We start from the raw sequence: 24,718 nt of genomic DNA, 5'->3' as shown, positions 1-24,718 counted from the left end.
CATGAAAATGCAGCAGCAGAACCCTCAGCGTCCCCACTGTTTGCAGTGTGTTTGCTGAGGGTTATTTTCATGCCACACACAACTGAGGTTATTGAGGAGAGCGAAACGCCTGGTACTTGTTATTCAGTTCATTTTGGGGTTTCAGCGCTGTTGTCCTCTCACAGCAGCGGTGCCTGCGGATTCAGGGTGTGTGAGGGTGTGAATTTATTACGTGGTGTCTGGAGCTGTACAGGAACAGCTCCCAAAGGTCTCGCTGAAGGAGAAGAGAAGGATACTGTATGGAGGAGCCAGGAGTGGGTGGACAGAGCAGGGAACGTGGGTATGGAGATATGAAGTGCTTGCCTATGGTGCCAGGGTGCTGACTGCAACAACAGCAATACTGGGATTTGTATTTTCGGGTTGCTGGGCTGCATCTAACCTCTGAGCAAAGTGGGTAGGTTTCCGCTGGGACCTCCGCTGTGTCTTTGCTGGCTGGATCTGCATCTGAGGTCAGGTTCCTTATGCCAAGTAGATTTAACTGGGATTATGCATTTGTAAGTCTGGATCTGGATCTGAACTGTTTGTTCCTATAATTTGCCAAACCAAAATCCAAAGTCCAGAGAATCTTAGAGAAGTTTATGCCTTCATTCCAGAGTCCGCGTCTGGTTTTATGGGCTGTTAATACGTTAAGGTTTCTTTAAAGCAGTTAATAATTTGTATTAAATGGTTTAGCTGCAGATTTTTAACTACTTAATGACAATAAACCAGAAGCAAATGGAATGGAACTGGGTTTATTCTTAAAAAGATTTCCATTATCTTAGTATGTGATCACCTTGTAGTCTCTAGTGTATACGTTACACCATCCATTCATTACAGAGCTGTGTGGCTCTTGTCTCGTGCTTTAGAATTGGAGGCAGCAGCCCACAGATGCATAGGGTACCTGCTCTGCATCTCCCAAGTCCAAGTCTCCAAGTCCAGTCTCCAAGTGGGGTAGTGCCCAGCCTGTTCTGTCAACCTCCATCTCAAGTCCAGGAGAACAAAATTTGGGTTTAGAGCAGGAAAAAGGAAACAAAAGAGACCAGAAAAGCTCGAGTTAATTATTTGAAGAAATTGTGTGATAGAGGAGATTCAAGTTAAGTCAAGGACCTCAGGCTGTTTCCACATGGGGAAGTCAGCAGTGCTGGTCACCGGCATCTGAGTGAATGTCTGAGGCTCATGTAATTCCCTATGTTGTCCTTGAAAATCTATATGAATCCTGCAGTGGAAGTTGATGCAATTGGTATATCTAAAAAGTGGCACAATACCAACCTGTGAAGCAGTGTGGGAAGCCCAGGAGGTTGGCTGGATAAGTGGGCTCACCTCATTCCTTGCACTGAGGTCTGTGCTAACCACATACGGACCAGGTGGTGGACCTGCCTTTCTCTACCTCTGAAACAAACCTCTGCCCTCCCCCTCTGTCTCTTTGCAGAGCTCCCTTCCTCGGAACACTTGAGCGTGGCCGATGCGACATGGCTTGCCCTCAACGTGGTGTCTGGCGGAGGTGGCTTCTCCGGCTCCCAGCCCATCGGAGTGACCAAAATTGCCAAGTCAGTAATAGCACCCCTAGCTGACCAAAACATCTCAGTGTTCATGCTCTCCACCTATCAGACGGACTTCATCCTGGTAAGAGGACATGAGAGGACCAGGCAGAGTCATCTGCCACCAGATGAAAGTTCAGTTGGGCAGTTTTAAAGTTGTTTGAGGAGCAGCAGAAGTACTGAAGTCTGCTTTCCCCGAGCTCTGTGCCTTGTAGTTAGGCTCTCTGACATCTCAGGAGCTTTTCCAATGGGATGAGGCATTTGTTGGTGTGTGTTTTCTGATGTCTAATGAGAGGGCTGAGCCCACAGTGCAGTCTCTCCCTCAATGGAGGTACTGGCAGCATTTCCCACCATCACTGAGAGTTAGAGGAACATAGTGTCTGTCAGGTTGGCTGATGATGGCCAAGAGGCTCTGAAGTTGTTTTGGGGATAGACAGGCAGGCTGTCTTTCTGTCTCACACACATGTGTGTGCATGCACAGAGGGCACAACCACATAAGCTTTATCTCCTTCGGAAACAAGGCTGAAGAACAGGCAGTGCTGAGTTCTTGAAGGGATGCTGGAAAAGAGGTGAAACATCTCCCTCTTAGAAGGCTCCACACTCTTTCCACAGTCTGATAAACACTGTGGTGCTTAATGCTTCTGATATTTTCAGTGATATCACCAAATGTGCTGCTCTAGACACGCATCCAGCAGGTAATTATCCTTACGCACCTGCTGGCTCAAGCAGGAGCGATGTGTCCACTTCTCTGTACCCTGAGATCACGTAACCTTCACCGCAGTGGATTCTCACTTCTGGTGCATACCAGCACGAGCTAATCCTGTTGTCAACTTCAGGTACGTGAGCGAGACCTGCCCTTCGTGATGCACACGCTGGCTGCTGAGTTCACCATCCTCAGAGTAGTGAATGGGGAGACAGTGGCTGCCGATGACCTTGGGATAACGAATGGATTTGTCAAACCAAAACTGGGTAAGGACCAGCATGGGCTCAGCTTGCCAGGGAGCTGGTCTCCATGACACCTGGGGCTGAAAGTCTGCCTCCTACCTTCCTTCAACATTTTGGTGAAGGTTTATCCTGTTATAATGTAATTCACTATCTTAACACATGCCTGAGTCTGTCCCAGTTCAACCAAGGATTTGAGTACGTGCTTAACTTTCTGAGCCATGCCGATGAGCTTTGCTGAATTGGAGCCTTTTCATGCTAGTTTCACATCTCTAGGGGAGACATGCCTTTTGTAGGACAGAGGGTTAAAATACAGTTCATGTCAGTTGCACAAATAACATTGTCTGTAGGCCATACTTCCATATTTCAACATTTCAAAGGAAAATGGCTTCTATAAAAGCTTGTTTAAGTATTGCAGTGACTGATGCACAGAGAATATTGTTGTGCAACTTTCACACTTTAGTACCAGTCAGGATCAAGGCCACTGTCAGCCCAGGGCTGTACAGAACCTTAGGATGTTTCCAGTCTAGAGGAACAAGCATCAAGCAAAGGGCACAATCAGAAAAGGAACTACTTAAATACGTATGTTTACCTACACGCCTGTGTGTAATTTTGTGCCCATAACCAAACAAAGCAGGGATCAGTTATTATGAAGTGCCACTCAGCCTCGTCACTCAATAGCTATAAATCATCTTGTTGAAGAAAATGAGCCTTATACAAAAAGCATGAAGGGCTCAGTGAAACCCACGTTGGTTATGCACAGGTATACAGTTTGCTGTGTTGCTGTATTTAGTAGCTGCATGCCTAAATGCTGGCTGTTTCTCAGCTACTGGCCGCAAATGTGTTTGCCAAGCTGCTGCATGTCAGCTGGTTTGTAATTTTTGTAGATACTACAGCAAAATAGACCCCCAGAAAGGAGGGAAAAGAGGGTGTACTGCCAGCAACCACAACCAGAGAAATGCCTTCCATAGCCCTGCCTTTGAAATGAGGGAAGCTGAATTTATTTCTACTTTTCAGTTTGTGTTACCACCTCCTTTGGCTTGCCCCTTGTCTTGTGTGGAAGCACACAGTGTCCTAAGAGCCCCTACGAGCAGAGAGCTGACCTGTGCCCCGTGCAGGGCGGGTCACTCAGGATGATCTCACCCTGTAGCCTGGGGGAGGACACTGCAAGAGCAGGTTGTCCCCAGGCTCCTCGGTCCCTGTTTGAGAACCAGCGGGGCTTCAGCGATGAGGAACTTTCGTACAAACACTGTCAGTTTTCTCTATGACCGCTGCCAGTGCGTGGATAACGTGTCTGGTAGGATGTGAACCTGCTGCAGACGTGGCTTCATAATTGTGTGTGTCTGTGTGTGTCTCTTTCAGTTCAGAGGCCTGTCATTCATCCCCTTTCCAGTCCGAGTAATATGTTCTGCGTCACCAGCCTGGACCCAGATACCCTTCCCACTGTTGCTACACTCCTAATGGATGTCATGTTTTACTCCAATGGGTAGGTCCCAGCAGGGAGACGGGCTCCCCGAGGAGATGTGGCCAGTGGCTGGAGGCACAGATTCCCATTGCTCCTTCAGGATGCCCAGGGATCTGCTGTGGCCTTACGCTGCTGCCGTGTCCTGCACTGAGGGAGGGAGGTTTCATGGGCTCAAGAGGGTTGTCCTGACAGCTGGAAGCCACATACGAGACAGAGGGTGCCCAAAGACATCCACTGGCTTTGGAAAGCTGAGCCTTTTCAGATTTAAGCTAAGAGTAGCAATATGATCCTTGTGCTGCATGTCCACCTATGACCGGAGGACATATGGCCAGCTGTGCCGCTGCCCATGGGTGCCTGCGGCTCCTGGCCCACAGCCTCCTGCAAGACGACCTTGGGGCAGGGATGAGAGAGTTTTGTGGGGACTGGCATTTTTTCCCCTGCAAAATCAAAAAAAATGAAAAGCAGTATAATGTGACAGGGCTTCCCTGAGTCAGTGTATGAACATTTCTGGGTTTACTGGCTATATCTGCGTTAAAAGCCTTCCTGTGCTCTTCTAGCCACAGTTAATGCTGTTCTCTTCTGTTTCTTCAGAGTAAAAGACTCGGTGGTGGGCAACGAAGACTCGGGACATATTCGCTTTTTCTCCTTTTCTCTCATTGAGGGTTACATCTCCTTGGTCATGGATGTCCAGACACAGCAGAGGTGAGCTTTGGTCTTGGATGTCCAGACACAGCAGAGGTGAGCTTTGGTCTTAGGGTCTCTTGGACCCCAGAAAAGCACCCAGGATGTTCTCAATGGAGCAAGAAGCAACTCAAGCTCCTGCACATTATTTCTTGGGAGCCTCATTGTGTGGGTGCCATGTGCCTCTACAACCTGTCACTTTTCTGAGTGAAGTCTGGCATGTTAATTCCAGCTCCTGAATTTTGGGCTTGTCTGTTCAAGCCCTCAGTGAAATCACAAGCCAATGTAATGCAGGGTTACCTCACTTTGGAATGAGAGACTCTGGAGCAAAGTGATCTTGACATTTTGATTCCGTTGTTCATTAGGTGTGCTTTTAAGAGCAAAAACCAAAAGAATCTGGTGTACGTGGTTGAAATTTTACTGCTAAAGGCCAAAAGTAGGGTGGGGACGTCAGTGATGCTGTCCTCCCGCTTTGCTTTTACACGTGGCTGGGCTCGGTGGAGTCTCATTGTGATGATAATGTACTGAGTCACCCCTGTGCAGTGGGAGCCCGTGACTCGTTTGTCTGGCAAGGAGAAAGTCAGCTCGGGAGCAAACATCAGCCTGTTCGTGTGTGTATGTGTGTACTTCTGCGGCTTCACATCACAGACATCTCTGAGGTCTGGAGGCTAGACAGGATGCTGCCCTGAGATGCAGTGTGTAGATTTGCTTTTGACACACGGTGCAGTGTTTGGGTTTGGTCCTTGCTTGCCCTAGGGACTTGTTTTGCAAACTGTTAATTGCCCTCTTGAAAGTTTCTTCAGCCTTAATTGGAGTAAACCTCTCTCTGCCTTCAAGGGAAGATAGAGGGTTGGAGTGGCAGCTGGTGCTTGGGGAACCCGGGCAGCCAATTCCTTCTCTGTCACAGGCTGCCTGCTTGACCTCTGGCAAGTCTCTTAGCCACTGGTCTTCTTTCCCCTGCTAAGAAATGGGGATGTCTGCAGGGTTCCCAGGGACCTCCCAGGGGCGGTATGGAAAAAAGCACTGACGATGCTCAGCCACAAAAACAGTGATCACCATTCACATTCCTAAGAGAGTAGGTGTGGAAACATATTCTGTCCCGAGGTGTTTCTAAACGCAGCTCAAATCAAGCCTTCAGATTAACGGTCTCGCTGTGCACACTTCCAGCATCAGACGCTGATTTACCGTAGGACATCTGGGGGGGCAGGCGGGTGCATCTGTCCCGCTTGCCTTCACTTCTCTCAGTTTCACCGAGCTGCTGCCGCCGCTTTGTTGGCTTCCAGCAGCGCAGGGATACAGGAACAGCAGCATCCCCACGGGCAGAATCCGACACACTGCTGTGTTTTAATTGCCACCTTTGGTGTTCCTTTTCTTTTACAGATTTCCTAATAATTTGTTGTTTACAAGTGCATCTGGCGAACTCTGGAAGATGGTGCGGATTGGTGGGCAGCCTCTTGGCTTCGGTGGGTAAACATTTGTGGGCTCAGTTGGTGCACAGGTAGCCAGTTGCCTCAGGGCCTTCAAGGATGATGGAAAAATCCATCTAAGGCTGAGGCTTTTTAAGAGCCAGCAGCTTTACATGACTTTGCAAGCTGAGATTTGCAAACAGGAGGAGTCTGACTCCTATCTAATAAGTCAGACTAAATATACTATATTATTTATATACTATAGCAATATACTATATACTTTTGGAAGTGCTACATGCTTGACAGCTCCATTCAAATTGCATTCATCTGCTGGACTTTGAAGGTAGCTACAGCTGGGTCTCTGTTTAAAGAGAAAAAGTGGACAAAGAGATGACATGGGAATGCATTATAGATCACTGAAATCAGTGGTCAGGAAGCACTGACACTCCAGTGCAGTCCTGGGGCAGCTCTGTGCCTTTCGTAGGTTTAGTGTAGATTTAGAGCAGTCCAAGGGGGAGTCCTATTCATAGACCTGTGTCACATCCAATGCTGCAAACATTTTCTCTACTCAAAAGCATATTGGACCTAAGTAACACAGAGTAAATGCTTCACGTCTGCAGAACTGTTCTTGTTATTTTTGTGTCCCCTGTAGCTTTAAGGAGTCCGATCTGAATACCGCAACAAAGGCCTGATTTTTAGAAAACACTGGGGCTCCTGCCCATGGTCTCTGAAACTGTTACAAAATACAGGCTTCAAGAACATCTCTGAAAAATGCTGGACAATTTTTATATTTAATTGCTACTTCTACACCAGACAAACAAAAGTAGCAAGAAGAAAATTTTCATGGACCTTCTCTTTATGCATCTTAGAGGCAAAATGTGTAGAAATGGCATGGTATATGTCACTGATGGGACATCAGCACACCTGCCAGTCCCCTAAATATGAGATGTTTAAATATGTTAGCTTAGAGTCAAGTTGAAATGTGCAATTTGGATCAGGGAAAGTCAGATTTCATCTGGAAACAATGTACCATTGATCTGCAATGAACAGGACAGATGAACCATTTAAACTGGCGTGAAATCCTGTCTCAGGGGCTGGGGTGGTCTGTGGTCTAGGAACCAGCCATGTGTCCAGGCCAACCAGCAGGTCAGCATCTCCTCTCTCAGAGATGCACAGCAAAGTTTAATAGCAACAACTAAAGAGAAAAATGGAGGTTAAGAGTATATGAGACCGTCTTTGGTGCTTCCTTCCAGAAAGTCATTAATTACCTTTCTTTGGACCTCTGAAAATCATTCCAGTTCTAATGTTTTGTGCCTTTGGGGGATTTATATTCTTTGTAACAAGAAGGCAGCAATAAAATCAAATGTGCAATGTATCGTTGTGGCCCAAAGAGCCCCATTCTGTGAGAAAGAACACATTTTACTATAGAGATCCCTCCTGATCAGAGTTTGTGAAGACAAACTCCTTCCTGTGCATGCACGGAGCTGGCAAGACCCAGGAGTTCAGCGAGACTGACAGGTGCCATTCAGACAGTGATTGAGTTTTTATTTCCCCCACAGATGAATGTGGAATTGTCGCTCAGATTTCTGAGCCTTTGGCCGCAGCCGACATCCCAGCCTACTACATCAGTACTTTTAAGTTTGATCACGCGTTGGTGAGTATCAAGGCAGCTTCTTTGAAATAGGGGAGGTCTTTTGCCTGGGAGAAAACTCATGATGAGAACATTTCCCATCTGGAGAGCTTGTTGGAGTGCCTTTGCTGTGATGTAGCCCAGCAGATACCTCTCCAGCCTCCTGCCTGTCGCTGCCCTGGGTCAGAGGCTCCTGAACCAAGCCCAGCCCTACCCCAAGGCAAAACAGCGTTAGGGAGTGTCCTTCTTGCAAAGGGCTGGTCTCAGTCCTTAAAGACCTGTGGCGATGGAGACTTCACAACCTCCCCAGCAGTCTCGTCCACTGCATCATTATATTTTATTAGAAACAGCCACAAACCCTCTCTGTTCTCCTGCAAGCATAGTCAGAGGCTTCAGACTCTTAGGAGGGTGCCTTTGTGTGGGGGAACTATTTTGGAGAGTCTCCCAATACCAAACCCCTGCCCTCGTCTCTCGGTACCCGCACGGCCCTAACCTTTGCATTTTGAGACCCACCTGTGAGTCCTGAGTAGCTCTGCTGTCTCTGCATCGTCCTCCTCGTGGTGTAGGCTTTTCATAAAATAGCAATAACTGGCAGCACAGCAAGGGAGGGTGATTTCGAAGCCATGTTTGTTTTCATGAGTGCCCATAGCAGTTGCAGCACCATCACCAGCATGAGGGCCTTCTCTTTTCTTCTCTTTTATACTGGTGGATATTTTACCTTCTAGGCATTACGCCTACCTCTGCTCTTCCTTGGCTGTGTAGGACACCCTCAAAAATGAGGAATTTCCTTGAAAAGGGAAAATTGCTGTGCCTGTAGCCACAAACAGCATGGCATTTGACTTGGAGCCCATTCCCCGGGGCCTGAGGGAGGGTGTCAGTAGCCCACGCGCTAACAAAGCTAACAAAACTCAGCCACTTTGTGCTTTTTGGGTTTTTTTTTTCTTAAATGTGCCCGTTATTGCATTATACTTCTCCATTCATCGCTGTAAATTCACTGCCCAAGCCCTACTTTTCACCTGTGAAAGCTCCAGTGAGTTCAAGGCGGGTTTTTTTCAGCTAATTATTTTGTTTTTTCGCAGTTGGTGTGAACCATTTGCAGCCTATAGGTCATGTGTGTGAAGAGTAAAAGTAAATATTATTCCAGATAGCAAAGGTCAAAGTGTTGTATATGTTTGTCTTATTTTCTTGAATATTAACTGTGCTGATAAGATAAGCTAATAAAACACCATTTTAAAATCAATACTGTTAGCTTTGCCTCACATTCCTGCCTGTTGTTGTGGCCCCAGGTGCCTGCTCTCTGCGCAGAGCACAAGGTGCAGAGTGCTTCTAGTTGTCAAGCAATATCAGAAGGAAGCCCTGTCAGTTAAAATAGATATTTCACTCGCAGCTTGTGCCGTACAATTGTGATGACTCTGCAGGCAGCTCCGCCTTTTAAAAGCATCTCATCCTGCTGCATGTGAGCACGGCAGAGCCCTGCCTCCGAGCAGCTGGCAGGGTATTATTGGGGCCATGCATTAAGGTCTGCGGATCGTCCTTACTCAGATCAGTATTTTAGCATTTTCTCTGCTACTTGCTGTTTTCTTTTCTTAACGACTTTAAAAGCCTTTTCATCTGGACAGTGCTATTCTAGCTGTCAGATCCTTCCACCATGGGGAAGGGGCATTTCAAGCCCTTCTGTGCTTGACCTTGCTCCGGGAGTGGTGGCTGGACTGTGTACTTGCTGGCTCTAGTTGATTTTGTTGGCCAAGACCCTGACCTAGATTTTGTCACGTTTTCCCTACCTTTGCTACCCAGACACCTTGACTTCTAGTGACATGTCCCAAGGTCTAAGTGCATCTTGAATCCGTTCTCTACATCCTCCCGTTCTTTAAGGTTGTTCAGTACTTGTTGTCAACAATTTAGAGTGCTTTGTAAAAGCCTGTGGTTCCCTTTGACCTGATCTTTTTTTTATTCCTGTGCATCTTAAGGTGTTTTTTGTTGCTTAATTTTTTATTTGACCTGGGTGTTAATACTCAGGTCTTCCTGCAATGCTGTAGCTGTAGAAGTTTGCCCTGGAAATCAGGACCTGTGCTTGAGAAGAAATCCCTTTGGGAGACAACGCTGAGATGGGAACCTCGAGGTCTGAGGTGTATCTGCTGGGTGACATAAGGTCGGGCTGGAGAGCTATGGTTTCCAGCTCCCTCTAGAGAGAGCAAGTGAGAAGAGTCCCTTCTCCAGGTGCTCTGCTCTCGCTGCCTCATGCTCAGAGGTATCTTGCTGTTCTTCACTGGCATTTTGCATCTAATGAGGCCGAAGCTATGTCTGGGACATAGTTTGGAGTTTTACTTTTCCCTTCATGGTAGATGCTTTGATCTGCCCTCCAGCTGACAAGCAAACGCATTGCACCAGCTGCTCTGGGATAGGGATCTTCTCTACAGGGCAGAGAGGGGTAGGACTTCTCCACTGGTGGCAAACTAGGATGTGTCCTACAAATCAAAACTGTTTGCACATCTGTCCTGGAGAAAATCCGGCCCAAACATCTGCAGTATGATTGATACCATTTCCCTGACGGCAAGGGAGACACGCATTTCGCAGTGGATGGAGGGTCAGCCTGTTGTGTTTAGGTGAGGAGGTGGGTCCGTGCAGGTCAAAGCCAGTGGGCCAGGACTGGCTGGTTCTGCTTCCTCCTGCCTCTCTACTGCACTGAGGGAGCATGTACAGAGACCTGCTGTTCCTCCGCTGGGGCTGGCTGAGAACGCGTATTTTGCAAAATTGATTACTATGTCTTTTCTCATTATCTTCTGGAGAGGCAGAGAGTCATACAGCTTGTTCCACTGCAGTGTTCAGCATACTGGGAAAAATGATGGAGGGGAGGCAGCAGAGAGTCCTGCCTCAGACTCCTGTTTCCTACAGTGGAGGTTTGCTGGGGTTTTCTTCCTAACCCAGAAGAATTCACTCTATGGTTGTTTTAAGATTATTTTCTTCCTTTCCCAGCTGACTTTTGTTCACACATCATCAGAGTTAGCCACTCCTATTCCATCTTCCCATTGGAAAACTGAACGTTTTTCTTGTTATTTCTCATGGGTTTTTCCCCTCAGTTTTGTCAAAAGCCTTGCGGAAAATCACAGTCCAGTTGTATTTCAACTGTCTGAGCTCTGGAGGGTGTCCAGTGAATCCAGGTACTGTCCTCCTGGCCAAGGACCCAAACACCTCACAGAGGAGACAGTCCCTTCTTCAACTTACTTACCATGAATTATTTTGGCTTCTTGCAGCAGCTCACAGATAATTTGTTTTTCCCTCAGTCCCCTTTCCACTTTCCAAGAGCTGTTAGCTGCCTGTCCCTGGAGTGTCATCTTTGAGTTTATGTAACGGTCAGACGCCTCTCTTCTGTCTGATGTAACTTTACTTGTGATATTCTTTTCCACCGATGACAGTTGCTCTGAGATCTTTTTCATCTTCTGTTACAAGGAGTTTTTCTTGCAGTAAGTATAAGCACAAGTGTGATGAGAAGCGGCTGAGGGAACTGGGGGTGTTTAGCCTGGAGAAAATGAGGCTCAGGGGAGACCTTACCACTCTCTACAACTGCCTGAAAGGAGGGTGTAGTGAGGTGGGGTCGGTCTCTTCTCCCAGGTAACAAGTGACAGGACAAGAGGAAATGGCCTCAAGTTGTGCCAGGGGAGGTTTAGATTGGAGATCAGGAACAATTTCTTCACCGAAAGGGTTGTCAAGCACTGGAACAGGCTGCCCAGGGCAGTGGTGGAGTCCCCGTCCCTGGAGGGATTTAAAAGCCGTGTAGATGTGGTGCTGAGGGACATGGGTTAGTGGTGGCCTTGGCAGTGCTGGGTTAGCGGTTGGACTCGATGATCTTAAAGGTCCTTTCCAACCAAAACAATTCTATGATTCTGTAAGTGTGAAAAGACACCCACTAATAATTTTGTATATGGACTTCTATGGTTCAGTCTCATCACAAGACTGGATAAGAAAGCTCAGGTGCTACGCCACATCATCTGGGACCCCCACCACAAGCAGACTGGCAGTTCTCTTCCTTTGATGGACATGTCCCCTTGTCACTCGACGTGGTCTCCCCACCCACACTTATGGGTCCCAGCCCTGTAGGATGCACTGGAGGGCCTCATGGGGCCCTTAGGCAGCCACATAAATCCATCAGCGCAGCCACCTTGCATGAGTGAGCTCCTGGTGTACAAATGCTTTGACGCATAAATCAAGTCTCTGGAATATTTGTGGTGATAAATGAACTACAAGGACTCTTGGAGCTTTTCCTGGGTATCCCCATTCCTCTCTGTGAAAGCTGTGTTGGGAATTCCAAGAAATAAGGTGGTTTTTGGACAGGCAGTGGCTCTCTTGAGACAGACCCAGCACTGGAGCAGTGACAGCACTGAAAGGTTGTCAGGTTTTCTCTTGCCCAGCTGCGGTCCCAGGTGGGGAGCAGCTGCTCCGCCGTCTGCCAGGGCCAGGGAGCAGGGCCGAGAGGGGAGGTGGTACGCGACCATCCACAGGGTCAGCGTGGCCCACCCCAGTGAGGTGCTTTACCAGTGAAAGGAAGGAGAAGGAGGGGAGGGGAAGAGGAGAAGGAAAGGAAAACCCCAAAACAGTTGCCTCCCTACGAGCACCTGCCATCCAGACAGCAAACCAGCCAGATCTTACTTGCAATGTTTGCTCCTCGGGTTAACGCTTTTGAGCCGGAGGGTGGCTCTGGTGGATGGAGTTCATGTGCCCAACAGCAAAGTACGTGCCTCCTTGGGACTGTGCTGGCTTCATCTCCTGCCTCTCCTTTCCTTGTCGTCCCTCCCTAGCTTTCGCTAGAGCGTGACCTTTCTTTTTTGTTTCCTTGCAGGTACCTGAAGAAAATATAAACGGTGTGGTCAATGCACTCCAAGTCAGTCAAGCTGAAAAGCATTAGAAATCTTCTGAGCTGGTTCCAGATGCTTTTTATTATTATAATTATTATTATTATAATTATTATTATTATTATTCTTTTTTTCTCACAGTATTTCTTGAAAAATCTGATTCCAGAGAGTGACATGAAAAGAGACTGTGGAAAGTTGAGCAGAAACAGCTCCAATAAGCCTTTGTTTTAATTATTATTATTATTATTGTTATTTTATTAAATTTATGAATGAGGGGCAGGACGAAAGGCAGTTCAGACGGTTTCCTGACGTTCAGTTCCAAGGTGAAGTGTAACCTGCCTGTGTTCTCGGTGTGGGGGGAGCTGCCCAGGGACACCCGTCCCTCCCCGGAGCGCGGCGGCGCGGATGGCCGTACGTGCGGGCGCTCTGCCCAGAGCTTCGCGGCACGGCTGGGACGGACGGGCCACTTGCTCAGAGAGAGCCCTGAAACCATAAACAATGAAATATGGAATTAAACAGAAAAGACGTCGCATAGTGCTGGCTTGTCTCCTCGCATCAGACTTTCTGAGGACTGTCCGTCATTGCCTGTGTCGAGCTAGGATGGGAATTGGGTTCTGTTTCCCCTGGCAAAACTGTTTGGTGTTGGAAAAGGGGAAAACAGCCAGTTGTTTGGATTTTCCCCTTTTCCCTTTCTCCCTGCAGTCAAAGCCTGGCTGCTCTGAGAAAACCCGGGCTGGGAGAGCGTGGCTCTGGCCCACCTCCCGGCAGCTGGTGCCACCAGGACTTGTGTCTGCAGTGAAACTCAGCCGCTTCAGCTCCGTTTTCCCCAGTCACCCTCCCGCTGCCCCCAGTGTTCTCCTGCCATGGCCCCTGCTCCAGGGCAGCTGCTGTCCCCTCACCCCCCCATCAGAGCCATCCTCAAGCCCTTGTCCCCAAGGGCCAGCCAGAGGAGGGAGCCATCTCTTCTCCTGTCCCCATGGGCTTTTTCCTACCCGCTTTGTACACATTCACAGGGACACGAAGCATTGCCCGGGGTCCCTGGGTAGCTGCTCCTGCACATCCCAGGCCACCTTGGCCACGAGCCACAGCGGGTTGTCCCCACCAGGGCCAGGAGGGTGCCCAAGCCCTGCTGGGACCCTCCTGCAGTTTTTCATCAGCTCCTTCAACACCAGCGTGGAGATCACTGCCAGCTGGGGACTTGAACCCCGGGGTTTTTCCACTGGGTTCAGTGGGCAGCCCTTCAAAAGCAGAACGGTGCTGAAAACGCATGAAACTCCGGGCATTTCCTTCTGGTCCTGGCGCAGGAAGATGATGGGGGCTTTTCCCGTGGGGCAGCAAGGAGCGTGTTTGCTCCTGGCTTGAGCCAACACTGCAGGCCAGTGGGAGCCAGGCATCGAGGTCTGTGGTGGCACCCGCCTCTGAATCGCGCCTGTGGCTGCTCCCAGCACCGTGGAAGACAGCAGGGACCAGTGCCAGGAGAGCAAGTGTCCCCCAGGACGTAGGTACCAGCGGTCTGCACTGTGCTGTGACCGTGCGGCGAGGGGTGGCGGAAAGGAGAAGCCGCCTGCAGAGGACTCTGCTTTTACAGTTAGGAGCTGCAGGTTTTCTTGCATTTCTATTCTTCTTCCAATTTCATTTTTGATATGAAGAACTTGCTGGTCTCACAGTTCTAATGAGGGCTTTCCAGCCTTGCTTAAGAGTCAGCCTCTAGCATGATTTTCCTGAGGCTGCATCTTGCAGGTTTGAGCCAGGGTTTTGCATTAATCTGGGGGCAGTAAGCAAGCACCTGAGATCATAGCATGGGCTACATTGGTGTTTAGGACATGCAAATAGGTTTATACTGGTGTGTAGGACATGCAGGTTTATGGTGGTGTGTAGGACATGCAAACACACACCCCAGCTTATGCCTCGCTGTTTAGTTCCCCATTCACGGTGCTGGAGGGCTGAGCTTAACACTTGTGGTTTCTGGTGCTGCTGGACCCAGGTGCTGAGTTTCAAATCTTTCTGTTTTTTTGTCAGTGGGATGTTGTGTGGCAGCTAGACAGGGAGTCAGAGCGTCCACAGGAAAAGCATGGGTAACTTTCCTTTGTAGGCCCTAACAGAATTAAAGCATCCCTGCTGAGCAGCACTGAGGCACGTGTTCAATCCTTTACCGAACAGTATGTTTTGCTGGTCCTTTACATGGGCTTTCAGAGTTGCCCCACGATATGTTATATTCACTCCAGATTTCTGGGGTGAAGGTTTATTCCCGGTGCAGCACCACACGTCTCTGGGTGTTTGCCTGGAAGGATGCTCTGGTCTCCTGCCACGTGCTGTAAGGCTGCGAGCGCAGGCTGCGCAGTGCGATGATTAAAAGCACTCAGAGATGTTTTATGGGAACGTGCGCAGCGTCGAGGGCTGAAGGATGTGGCAAGACGGTCGCGAGGTTTTCACCACCTACACTGTTGAAGGGCTGCTCCTCGGGATGGCAGATTGGGGTGTCTGTAGGACTCTGCAGGATTAGTTTGGAGAGCGATACGGGCACATGAGTTGCTGTCCAGCTACTGAATTGCCAGCCAGGCTTTGTGGTCGGCTCAGTTGAGCCTGAGCTTTCCCTGTGTGCGTGGACAGGCTCACCAGGACAGGGTCATCTTTGTGCTCCTGGGTTTTGTCAGCCATTGGAAAATGATTATTTAGCCACTTTCCGCATCAGAGAGCAACCTGAGTTGCCCTCCGCGTGTGCTGGTGCTGCTTTCTAGGGACCGCGACGTGTATGGTGAGGGATTACTTGAAACAAGCATCAGATTTACTGAGCCTTAAGAGAAAGCGAAAAAAATAGGTTTTAATGGTTTTTTTTAAACTTTGCACTCAGGCTATTTTAGAGGCTGATCTTTTAATTTAAATTTTCCACTTTTTTTCCCGAGGGAGTCAGCCTTAAATTTGTGAAATCTGTAGAAATTTTTGGGGTGTTTCAATACTTCACAAAGCAGGTTGATGTCCCAGCATGAGAAAGTTAGCCTGAAAAATTCACAAGGTGTGAAAAGCCATTGAGGGACTTTCTGTCTCTGCCGTCATCCTCGGCTTCACCTTTTTATTTCCTCTCTCGTTTTGTCCTGAGAACCAAGAAGGTTGTTTCAGAGAACTTGGGGTAGTTTGATGCTTTCCCTTTAGCGTTCCCCGCATCGCTTTGCTGGTGGGAACTGCGGTACTCTGAATTCAGGCAGAATTGGTTGGACCTCGCACCAGCACGCGGGCAGGATCGGGGCAAACTTGCACAGTGGTGTTGCTTGTGAGACCTTCACTGGATAAGGCACGAAGGGGTCTGTAGGGGCTTTGTTAAAAAAAAATAAAATAGTAATAATAATAATATAACACCACAGTGCTTGAAGAGCCCAAAGTGGTGGCTTTTAAAGCTGCTCAACAACTCCTGGCCTTTGGGGTGGGCAAAAATGGAGGGGTCTTGTCTTTTTTTTTTTTTAATGCTGTATGCTAGTACTGTCTCTGAGCATCCCTGGCGCCGTGCTGTTTGACACTGTGTGAAGGACGAGCGTGTCTCCGTGGGACGCCCTTTGGCTGGGTGTCCCCGTCGCTGAAAGCCCGGGTGACCTGCCAGCCCCCCATGCTGCCCCGAGCATCCCTGCTCGGCTCTCGAGAGCGTCACCCCGCCGTGCTTGCTGCTGCTAATCAGGGATCGCCGTAACGCCGCGGGACCCTCCCCGGGCCCTTTCGGTTCCTCTCGTTGCACAAAAACTCACCAAACAGCGAAATGCAAAAAGCGTTTCCAGCCCTGCAAGGAGGGGTGGGCAGGGAAGGAGACCGAGGCCCTCCCGCGCCCTCCTTGTTTCTCTGAGGCCTTTGTTTTCTTAGAAATCTCGACCTTTCTCATGTTGTGTGTGTTACTACGTAGTTCTTTTGTCTTTTTTCCCCCACCCCGATTAGATTTTGGCTGGAAATTCCTTTCTGTGTGTGCAAGTGTGTGCGTACGTTCATATAATTGTGTAGTGTTTACATAGAAATGCTGAGTAGGTCTCTATAGTGCACATATATATAAATATCCGTGGTTTATGTTTGTATGGCTCTATACTGTACATAGCGTATATACTTGAGCAATATCGGTTAATATATACTGCGTGGGTACATGTGTGTATACTCCAGGCACACACTCTGTGTGTGTGTGTGTGTGTGTATGTGTGTGTAGTAAGTGCTGTATACACACATTTATTCACCATATATTTTTAATTCAAGTATATAGGCAATATGAATACCTAGTTACGCTCTCGGGATTTCTCGCCACGTTTTTAGCGAAGAGCAGGAGCAAAGCTGACCCGGAGCATCAGCTTTGCCTGCCCGCTCCAGAAACACCCCGTTCCTCTTCAGTTTGGTGCCTCAAGCACAGAGACTGTAGGAAAATTGCTCCTTTTTTCTTTATATATATTTTAGTTGCTGCCCTGAATCGCTTCAGCCCATCAGCAGCGATGGTTCGTTTGCGAAGTGCCTGCCCAGAGCCTGGCTGGGGGGTTTGCAATGGGGCTTCCAGTTGCTGGCAGCACCGAGCTGGTGCCTGTGCCGCCTTCCCCCAGCCAAGGCTGGGTCCGGGAGCACCTCCTGAACCTCCTGCCTGCCAGGTCTCCGCGGTTCCTCCGGAGCTGGTTCGTGGTGGCCTTCCCCAGGTCCCCATGCGAGGCTGTGGGTACGTGGTTGCCCGGCTGCCTCTTGCCTGCGGGCACTTCACTTCTCCAGGGATGGGTTTTTTTTTGGTAGATGTGGCTGTTGGGGGTTTGGTGTCCAGAAGACAACCCATGGCTCACACAAGCTCTGGTATTTATTGGAAAACTTGGATTTGTTGGCCTGTGAGGAGCTTAAATCTGTGGGTTATTTTTAAATAGATGGAAATGTTGGAGGGTCTTTTCCCATTAAAAGCAGGAGGGGCTGTTTGAACTCCATCAATGGAAGTGTGCAGTCTGCACGTCTCATTGTCAGCTTTTCCTGCTGACCAGCAGTGCTGTTTGTTGGGGTCCAGGTGGGAGAAGGTTTTTATGCAAAAAAAAAAAGAATCCTCTAGTTTGATATTTCGGTTACACCCCACCAAACGCAGTGGGGTGCTGCCTTGCAGCTCCTTCAGGGTTCCTGTCTGCCCCATGAATGCAGCCTCGTGTGGGTTTGCGCAGCTTTCTGTTTCTGGTCAGACACGGCAGTCCGTTTGCTTTGCAGCTGGTAGAGTTTCTGAAATACTGTGCTTAAATGTATTAATCTCTCTTGCATAGGGAGGCCTTAATGGAAGTATTGGGTTTGACTGGAGCGCAGGGATTGTGGCACCTGCAGCGGGTGACGTTGGTATTAGTGCTGAATGGCGATGCCGTTTAGAAAGAACATTCATCATATAAACCTCACGCTGCTGCTTCCAAATGTGCTTTGAACTCCAAGCTCCGTGTTGCCGTTCCCAGGGCACGGGTAGGGAATGCTGTTGGTCAGAGATGACTCAACCCTTGTCTCTAACAAAAGCCTGTTGGTGTCAGATCCTGCTTGGGGGGCTGCAGGTGGCACTGAGCAGTAGTTTGGTCTGTTAAGACGTGCCATGCAGAGCAGGCGTAGGGATTTGCAGGACTGACACTCGAAGGAAAATGTTTCTGGAAGGGCACGATTGCTTTAGCCAAGAAAAGCATCCAACAGAAGTTTTTCAGGTTTAATTTTTCTGCAGCGTTACGTTTTGTCCTGCAGATGCTGGGAGGGCGATGAGGCAGCGCAGCGTGGGGAGCACGTAGAGAGGAGGTCGCTCAGCTCCAGCGTGGCTCCGTGAGCACCCAGGTGTTCTCCTGACGCACTTGATGCTCTCAGCAGGGTGCAGACACCTGAGAGAGGCGAGGCAGAAAGCAGCTCTGCGCAGAGGCTGCCCCGGCGTGTGCGATGCATTTGCAGGGGCTGCATTTGCCATCCCCAGGCACGTTCCCACACTGTCTGCCCTGCGCGGGGACCTGTTGTCTCACAGTGTGTCCCTGGGATGAGGTTTTAATAGCGTGACTCTGGCATCCCATGAAGGTTGGGAAGCTGTTTGGGACATTAAAGGCTAAATTGCATGTGTTTGATCAGAGTCTGGCTCTGAGAGAAGCCGTTTCCCATCTATTCTTAGCTTTGCTGTACAATGCTTGAATTTTCTTCTGTTGCCAAGGGGGCAACTTCCCTGGTGTGAGCAGGGCCGTGGCTTTGGTCCGTGCTGACTTGCAGCAGCCGTGGTGTCGGCCCCGGCTCCTCTGTTCCTGTGGGCATCCCTGTCTGTGTCTCGGCTGTTCCCCGCACCACGGCACGAAGGGCTCTGCGGAGGTCCCTGTTAGTGGAGGCACGGGAAGGCCAGGGGAAGGGTGGGGAGAGCTGGAGGGCCGAGTGATGTGAAGGAATTACTTGTTTCTTTTTCAGTTGTGCAAATGTGAATGTACGCAGGTTTGCACATTGTTGTTGTGAACACAAAAGCATTTTCATTCTTCTTTTTCCTTTTTGAATCAAACAGACCTCCTGTCCCTGCCAAGCCTCCCCGCTCGGCCCAGTGACCCCCGGGGATGCGTTTGTCCCGGTAGCACCGTCCCAGCAAAGGTGGCGCGAGCCCTCCCACACCCCCGCTATCCAGAACATCTTCCGATGCTCAACCTCTCCCTGGGAGAAAGCCTCCAAGTACCACTGTGTGTTTTGAAGTAATGGTGGTGTCGGGCACTGTGGCCAGAGGGGTTAGTCACATCCATGTGGGTTTTCCCATCCGTGTTCCCACACGTGCTGTTCCAGAGCACCGGGGCATCCACACTCCCTGCTTTAGACGTCAGCAACTCGACTAAAAGTTGCCGGGTCCCGTATCAGCACAGTCAGCGCTCAGTGAGAGCAAACGTTCCTGTCTTGGCACTGGATAATTGGTATTTTCTGATCATGACAAGGGAGAAATTCTTTGTTCAGCCAAGCCTGCGCGTCGGCTGCTAGCTCCCAAGTGAAGGTGTCTCACAGCAGCGTTTGGCAATGGACAAGAAATCATTTTCTGATGAGGATTTCGTTCCTCTCCGTTACTGTGACGATTGTGGACATCCCCAGTGAGCAGCTTAAGGCATCTCACTGACCTGTTCCAGTCCTGCCTGCAAACGTTGGACTGGATGAAACTTTTGTTACCTGCTAGAGAGTAAAACCCAGTCATCCTTTGCCAAATAGTATTTACATTTTATAGCGTGTGCTGGGGTGTGTTTACATTGGCCGAGACGTGCACATCTGCCTCCAGATGTAGACACCTTCCCCCCATGAGCACATCTGTCTGTCCATGGGCCATGTGTGTCAGGGGCCAGCAGCAGCCCTCGGGCATCCTGGCAGCACCAAGCTGGTACAGAAATGCTCTGTGCCCATCCCCAGCGAGGGCTGCGGGACCTTCCCACGACACCTGGGTGGGAAACGCTCGACTGTGAATCTTGAGTTATTCTCCTGTCTTCAGCCCCCCCATTTTCCATCCCTCGGCCTCCCTTTATTCAGTCTTCGTTAAGCACAGCTCGGTTGAGACACCAGCTCGGTTGAGACACCAGCTCGGCTGAAATACCGTCTGTAGTTGGCACAGGTGACGAAAAGGACTGGGTGCTGCGACATGGCACGTGCACTGGAGGCTGCTCAGCGAACCCTCGCTGTAGCAGCCCCTGCAGAAGCTCTGGTGAGTGTGGAAATAAATGAATTATGTATCAAAGAAAGTCTGTTATCATTTTAGGGTGTGAGTGTGCAGAGAAACATACCTCTTTGGAACATCCATAGCCAAGATGTCCCTTTCTTGATCTCTCTAGACAGCACCAGCCATTTCTCCTTCAGGCTGAAGCATTCCAGCAGGAATCTGGCAGGTTTGAAGTTTCAAAGTACCTCTGAGAGCGGAGCGGGAGCACTTCGCTCCACTCTGCCTTGGGTCCGTGCTCTGCCTGTACCACAGCAGAGCAATCGGCTGATGAGTGTCCCTCTCTAGGGAGACACAGCGGTTTTACCAGAGTCCTCCCAACCCTAAAAGATGATGCCAAAACAGGGGCTTGTTCCGTCCTTCGTTTTGGAGGGCTGGTTGCTTTTATCCTCCCTGTGTGTACGGGGCAGAGGCAGCATCTCTCTTGCATTTGGGAAGATGCTGTCGGAGGCTGGCTGTAGTTTGGGGTCCCCCTGCGTCCGCCCCAGCTTTCTGCAGTTCCAGTAATAAGCCTTTTCTTTTTCCCAAAGGATTCCTACCAGCTCTTTTGTAACTTGAAAAATGTAATTTTCCAAGTACCCGATTCCCTGGCCCTTGTGGGAACGCTGCTGGAAGCACCCCGCTTGCCGGCACAGCTGCTGAGAGCATTAATGCTCCTTCGGGCGCCGAAAGAGGAATTAATCCATTCGGCCCCGTGTCCCCACGGCCACGCACACCGACACAGGCACCGGGCTCTGGCTGTCGGGAGGCTGCTCTGGAGAACGGGTCCCACGGGAGACGTGGCCCCGGCAAACGGAGCCGCCTCGCCCGCCGTGCCCTGGCTGCCCGCACAGAGGCATTCCCATCGGCTGGGAGGGGACGCAGAGGGAACGTCCCCTTTGCTGGAGAAAACCAGCGCTCTCCTGTTCGGGTTTGTGGTCAGCAGGAAGAGTGGAAGAGCATTTGCCATGCGGGGAGCTGGAGGAAGAGGCAAGGGGGGGGTGTATGCTTAGGCCTTCTGTTGTAGTTGTTTCTTGTCATTATTTTTAAGGCCAGCCTTGTGATTTTTTTGAATTTTTGAGATCACTGAAATTACCTAAAGAGCTGCCTCCGCTGTTGCGACTGCAGGAACTGCAAACCTTCCTGGGGCTGGTTGCCTGCGGGCAGGACTAGGCTGCGCAGGGACCCTTCCCACCGCGGCTCAGCCCGAGGCACCGGGTGCTCGGGGCTCTCCCATCCAGCCGCGCCGTCCCCTGCAGCCATACACGTAGGCAGGCTATTTAACTAGTCCTGTTCTTGAAGAAATCAAGGAATTTTGAACATCTCATTTGAACATGGTGTGTGTGGGTCAGTGCTGTGGAGCAGGAGCCAGCCCCGTGCTGGGGTTGGGAGGTTCGGTATACGAAAAGGACGGCTCTGCAGGAGGAGCGCCCGGGTTTCCCTTTACCATTAGGCACAGACGCAGTCTGCTTCAACTTGATGCCCTCGGCCTTATTTTAGGTTCATCATAGAATTAAAAACTGAATGGTCCCCTCGCTGTCCCTCAGACCCTGCCTGCCGGGGTCCCCTCTCTCAGCCCCACGGGGCCCGAGCCACGCTGGCTCTGTTCTTCCTGCCTCTGAATTTTTATTTGCTCTGCATTTGTGAACCACTCCAGTAGCGGGGGGGGGACGGACGGAGGAGCCTGTCGGTGTCCCTGGGCCAGGGGCTGGGTTCTTTTGCAGCTCCCCGAGGGGACTGGGAGGGTCCTTTCCCAGTGTTCCTGGTTGTGCTGGAGCAGGGATCCAGACCTGCCCCACAGCCGGGGCTGCCCTTGCCTCTCACCCAAAAACCTCACTGCTGCTAAAAATCATCATGCTAATCCGATGGCTGTCGATAGTTGGGGTGTGAGACCTGTGTTTGGGTGCTGTCAGTGCCCGGAGCAGGGCCCTGGCGATGTGGAGGGCGGTGGCAGTCGCCTGCCTCTCGCCAGCCCAGGGCTGTGCTCAGTGTCACAGCCAGCGTGGTCCCGTCCCCCGGCCCTGCTGCCCATGGCTGGGTCACTCCTCCCGTTGTCCCTCCCCTCTGTGTGGGCTACAGGCTTGGATTTGGGGTTCATGAGACATGAAGTCGAGGAGTGGGCTGTTTGTTTAGGACCATGGCAGCTGTATTTTCTCCCAGTGCCTCCTATTCCTCCTCCTCCACTCTGCCTCTGCAGCAGCAAGAGATGGCAGTGACAGCAAGGGGACACTCGTTCTGCCGACCCGAGTGGCCAGGTGACCATGGCGCTTGGACAGGCAGGGAGAAGGAGGTCACCGGGCAGTGGCTCATGGCAGGATCCAGCTTTGGATGCTCTGATTGAGCCTGTGGAAGAGCCCGTCTCCCTCCCTCTCTCCATGAACTCCCCAGCAGCCCGTTCTCCCCTTGTTTTCACTAAAATTAGGGACTGTGATGACCTCAACTGAGTGAACACGCTCTCACCACCGAGCTGTGCCAGCAGGTCCTGGTGGTGCTGGGATTTGGGGGGGGGCTCCTCGGTGCCACAGTGCCCAGGGAACAGCTCTGGACCTGCAGCCTCCCCTTGCAAACGTGTCTGGCTCGTGTCGGGTGTCTCCTGCTCCTTGGGCACCGTAAGGCATCCAGGAGCTAATTTGGAGGGAGCCTCATTGCCCTCACCAGTGCTTAGGGACAGACTTTTAGTTTGGTTCCTCCGGGCTGAAATGCAGCGAGCTGTTGCCCTGTGAGGTCACGGTGCAGGTTTACACCATAACTCTACCGCGTTGGGCACGTTCTGAGGTGGATGGGGGGGGTGTCAGCCCTCCACGGCCATAGTGCATCGCCACTTTATTAGCGTCTCAACTGGCTTGAACAAGACTAAGCAGTTCTCTCTTTCTCCCCTTCTTTTGGACTTAAGAAGGAGCCCAGATTTTCCCCAGGTGCCCAGGGTGGCCGTGGCATTGACCCGAGGTTCTAGCGAGCAGCCAAGAGAGCAGAGAGGCTCCTGGCGCAGCATCTGCCCAGCTCAGACCAGGGTCTGCCCTGCTGCTCCCAGCTGCTTTGAACGGCCATGCTGGGCAGCCTGGGGGAGGAAACACAAACCTTCAGGACCTTCTTAAAAAAGTTAGTTATGTATCATTTTCTCTGCACGTGAAATGCCAGTTCTGGCCTCAGACACCCACCAAAGTGGTTGAGGTCGGGCTGGGGACACGGACACCACAGCCTCCTGCAGCCCCTCCTCCGTGCTGAGAAACCCCACAGGAGCCTTTCCTTTGGGAGGGGCAAAAAAATGCTTTTTTTTTTTCCCTTTAATTACCAGATTCATGCAAACCAGCTGGGGGGGGGGGTCCACCCTGCACAGGGGCCCGTGCTGCACCCCCTGCTCCAGGCTGGGGCTGTGGGAAGGCTGCTCGTGCCGGCTGCGCTCGGTGGGGTCGGGCACCGTGTGCTGGCAGCAGCTCCTGAGAGCTCGGGGGCACAAGGCGTAGGGGAGACTGAGAGTGATGGTGGCCTCTGTGCGAGAAGGGATGTCATGCGTAGGGCAGAGGGAACAAGGCAGCAGCTGAGGATCATGCTCTGGGCATGAAGTGTGGAGCTGAGAAGTGGCTGCTTGGCTTTCCCAGCGAGCGCACACGCTTCCTTTTTTTGCTGGTCTTACGCTGAAAAGCTGAGATTTATGTACTGTATGGGGAAAAAAAAAAACAAAACAGAAAAAAATAAAAAAAATCCTAATGTTCCAAAATAAATGACAGTATATTTTGTACTTTGTAAAGTGTTAATTAAAATGAAAAAGAATAAAAAGTGAAACATACGCTGTCTGCTTTTGTACTGATCAAACTGATGAAAATAAAGCAGAGCTTGGCATTGTCTATAAGATGTAGCTCTCTTTTTTTGACCTACAGCCACACTGAGCCTTACTCCCACCAGTGCCCTTTGCCTACATACACCCATAGGAAGGGCTGCAGATGTCCTCAAGGCTCTCGGTGTCCCATGTCATGCTCACCACAGGCCCTGTCACCAAGTGTGTTTTACCCCCCTAGGTGGTACCTGCCACCATCTTCTCCATCCTGCCGCTGCTGTCTGGGAGCCACCAAACCTGCCCCAGCCTATTCCCTTCAAATAAGAAGTCAGGGGACACCACTAGTGTATTGCAAGACCTAATTTTTACCTGCTCACAGAAGGACATGAAACACACAGGAGCATGGAGGCCCCAGCAGAGATGGTGCCAGGCCATCACTTGAGCCTTGCACCCAACGGGGCAGGGAGAAATGTCATCCCCTCGCAGAGTGTTTAGGGCAGTTGCTGCTGGGTGCTGTCCCAGTCTCAGTAAGCACCACGGCCACACAATGCCATTGCCACACACTTCTGGGCAAGGAGGAGCTGAAGAGCCCGGCTGAAGCGTGCAAGGAAAAAACCAGTGAAATGAGGTGTATCATCAGCCCTATCACAGTTAATTTACAGTGGATGTCTAAAGGGAAGCAGCTCATCTACATAAACTGTGGTCAAGAAAAGCATCCTCTTTTTAGCGTAGTGTAACCCATTTTTTGACTCTTCTGGTCAAGTGTAAGAGTGTTCACAT

At 50.5% G+C, this 24,718-nt stretch overlaps 1 protein-coding gene across 1 annotated transcript in view; it reads left to right on the top strand.

Annotated features, from left to right (window-relative positions):
* CASTOR2 (cytosolic arginine sensor for mTORC1 subunit 2) overlaps positions 1 to 24,013 on the top strand; it is a 131,469-nt gene extending 107,456 nt beyond the window's left edge. The window contains exons 3-9 of the mRNA XM_068415373.1: positions 1,448 to 1,641; positions 2,393 to 2,525; positions 3,861 to 3,984; positions 4,555 to 4,665; positions 6,025 to 6,107; positions 7,610 to 7,704; positions 12,515 to 24,013. Coding sequence (XP_068271474.1) covers positions 1,448 to 1,641; positions 2,393 to 2,525; positions 3,861 to 3,984; positions 4,555 to 4,665; positions 6,025 to 6,107; positions 7,610 to 7,704; positions 12,515 to 12,580 — 806 coding nt within the window. The 3' untranslated portion in view covers positions 12,581 to 24,013. The remainder of the gene's footprint in view (positions 1 to 1,447; positions 1,642 to 2,392; positions 2,526 to 3,860; positions 3,985 to 4,554; positions 4,666 to 6,024; positions 6,108 to 7,609; positions 7,705 to 12,514) is intronic.
* The last annotated feature ends 705 nt before the right edge of the window (positions 24,014 to 24,718 follow it).

Source organism: Nyctibius grandis, chromosome 18, assembly GCF_013368605.1.
Source record: "Nyctibius grandis isolate bNycGra1 chromosome 18, bNycGra1.pri, whole genome shotgun sequence".
Classification (NCBI taxonomy): Eukaryota; Metazoa; Chordata; class Aves; order Nyctibiiformes; family Nyctibiidae; genus Nyctibius; species Nyctibius grandis.
This window is presented reverse-complemented; position numbering and strand designations above follow the sequence as displayed.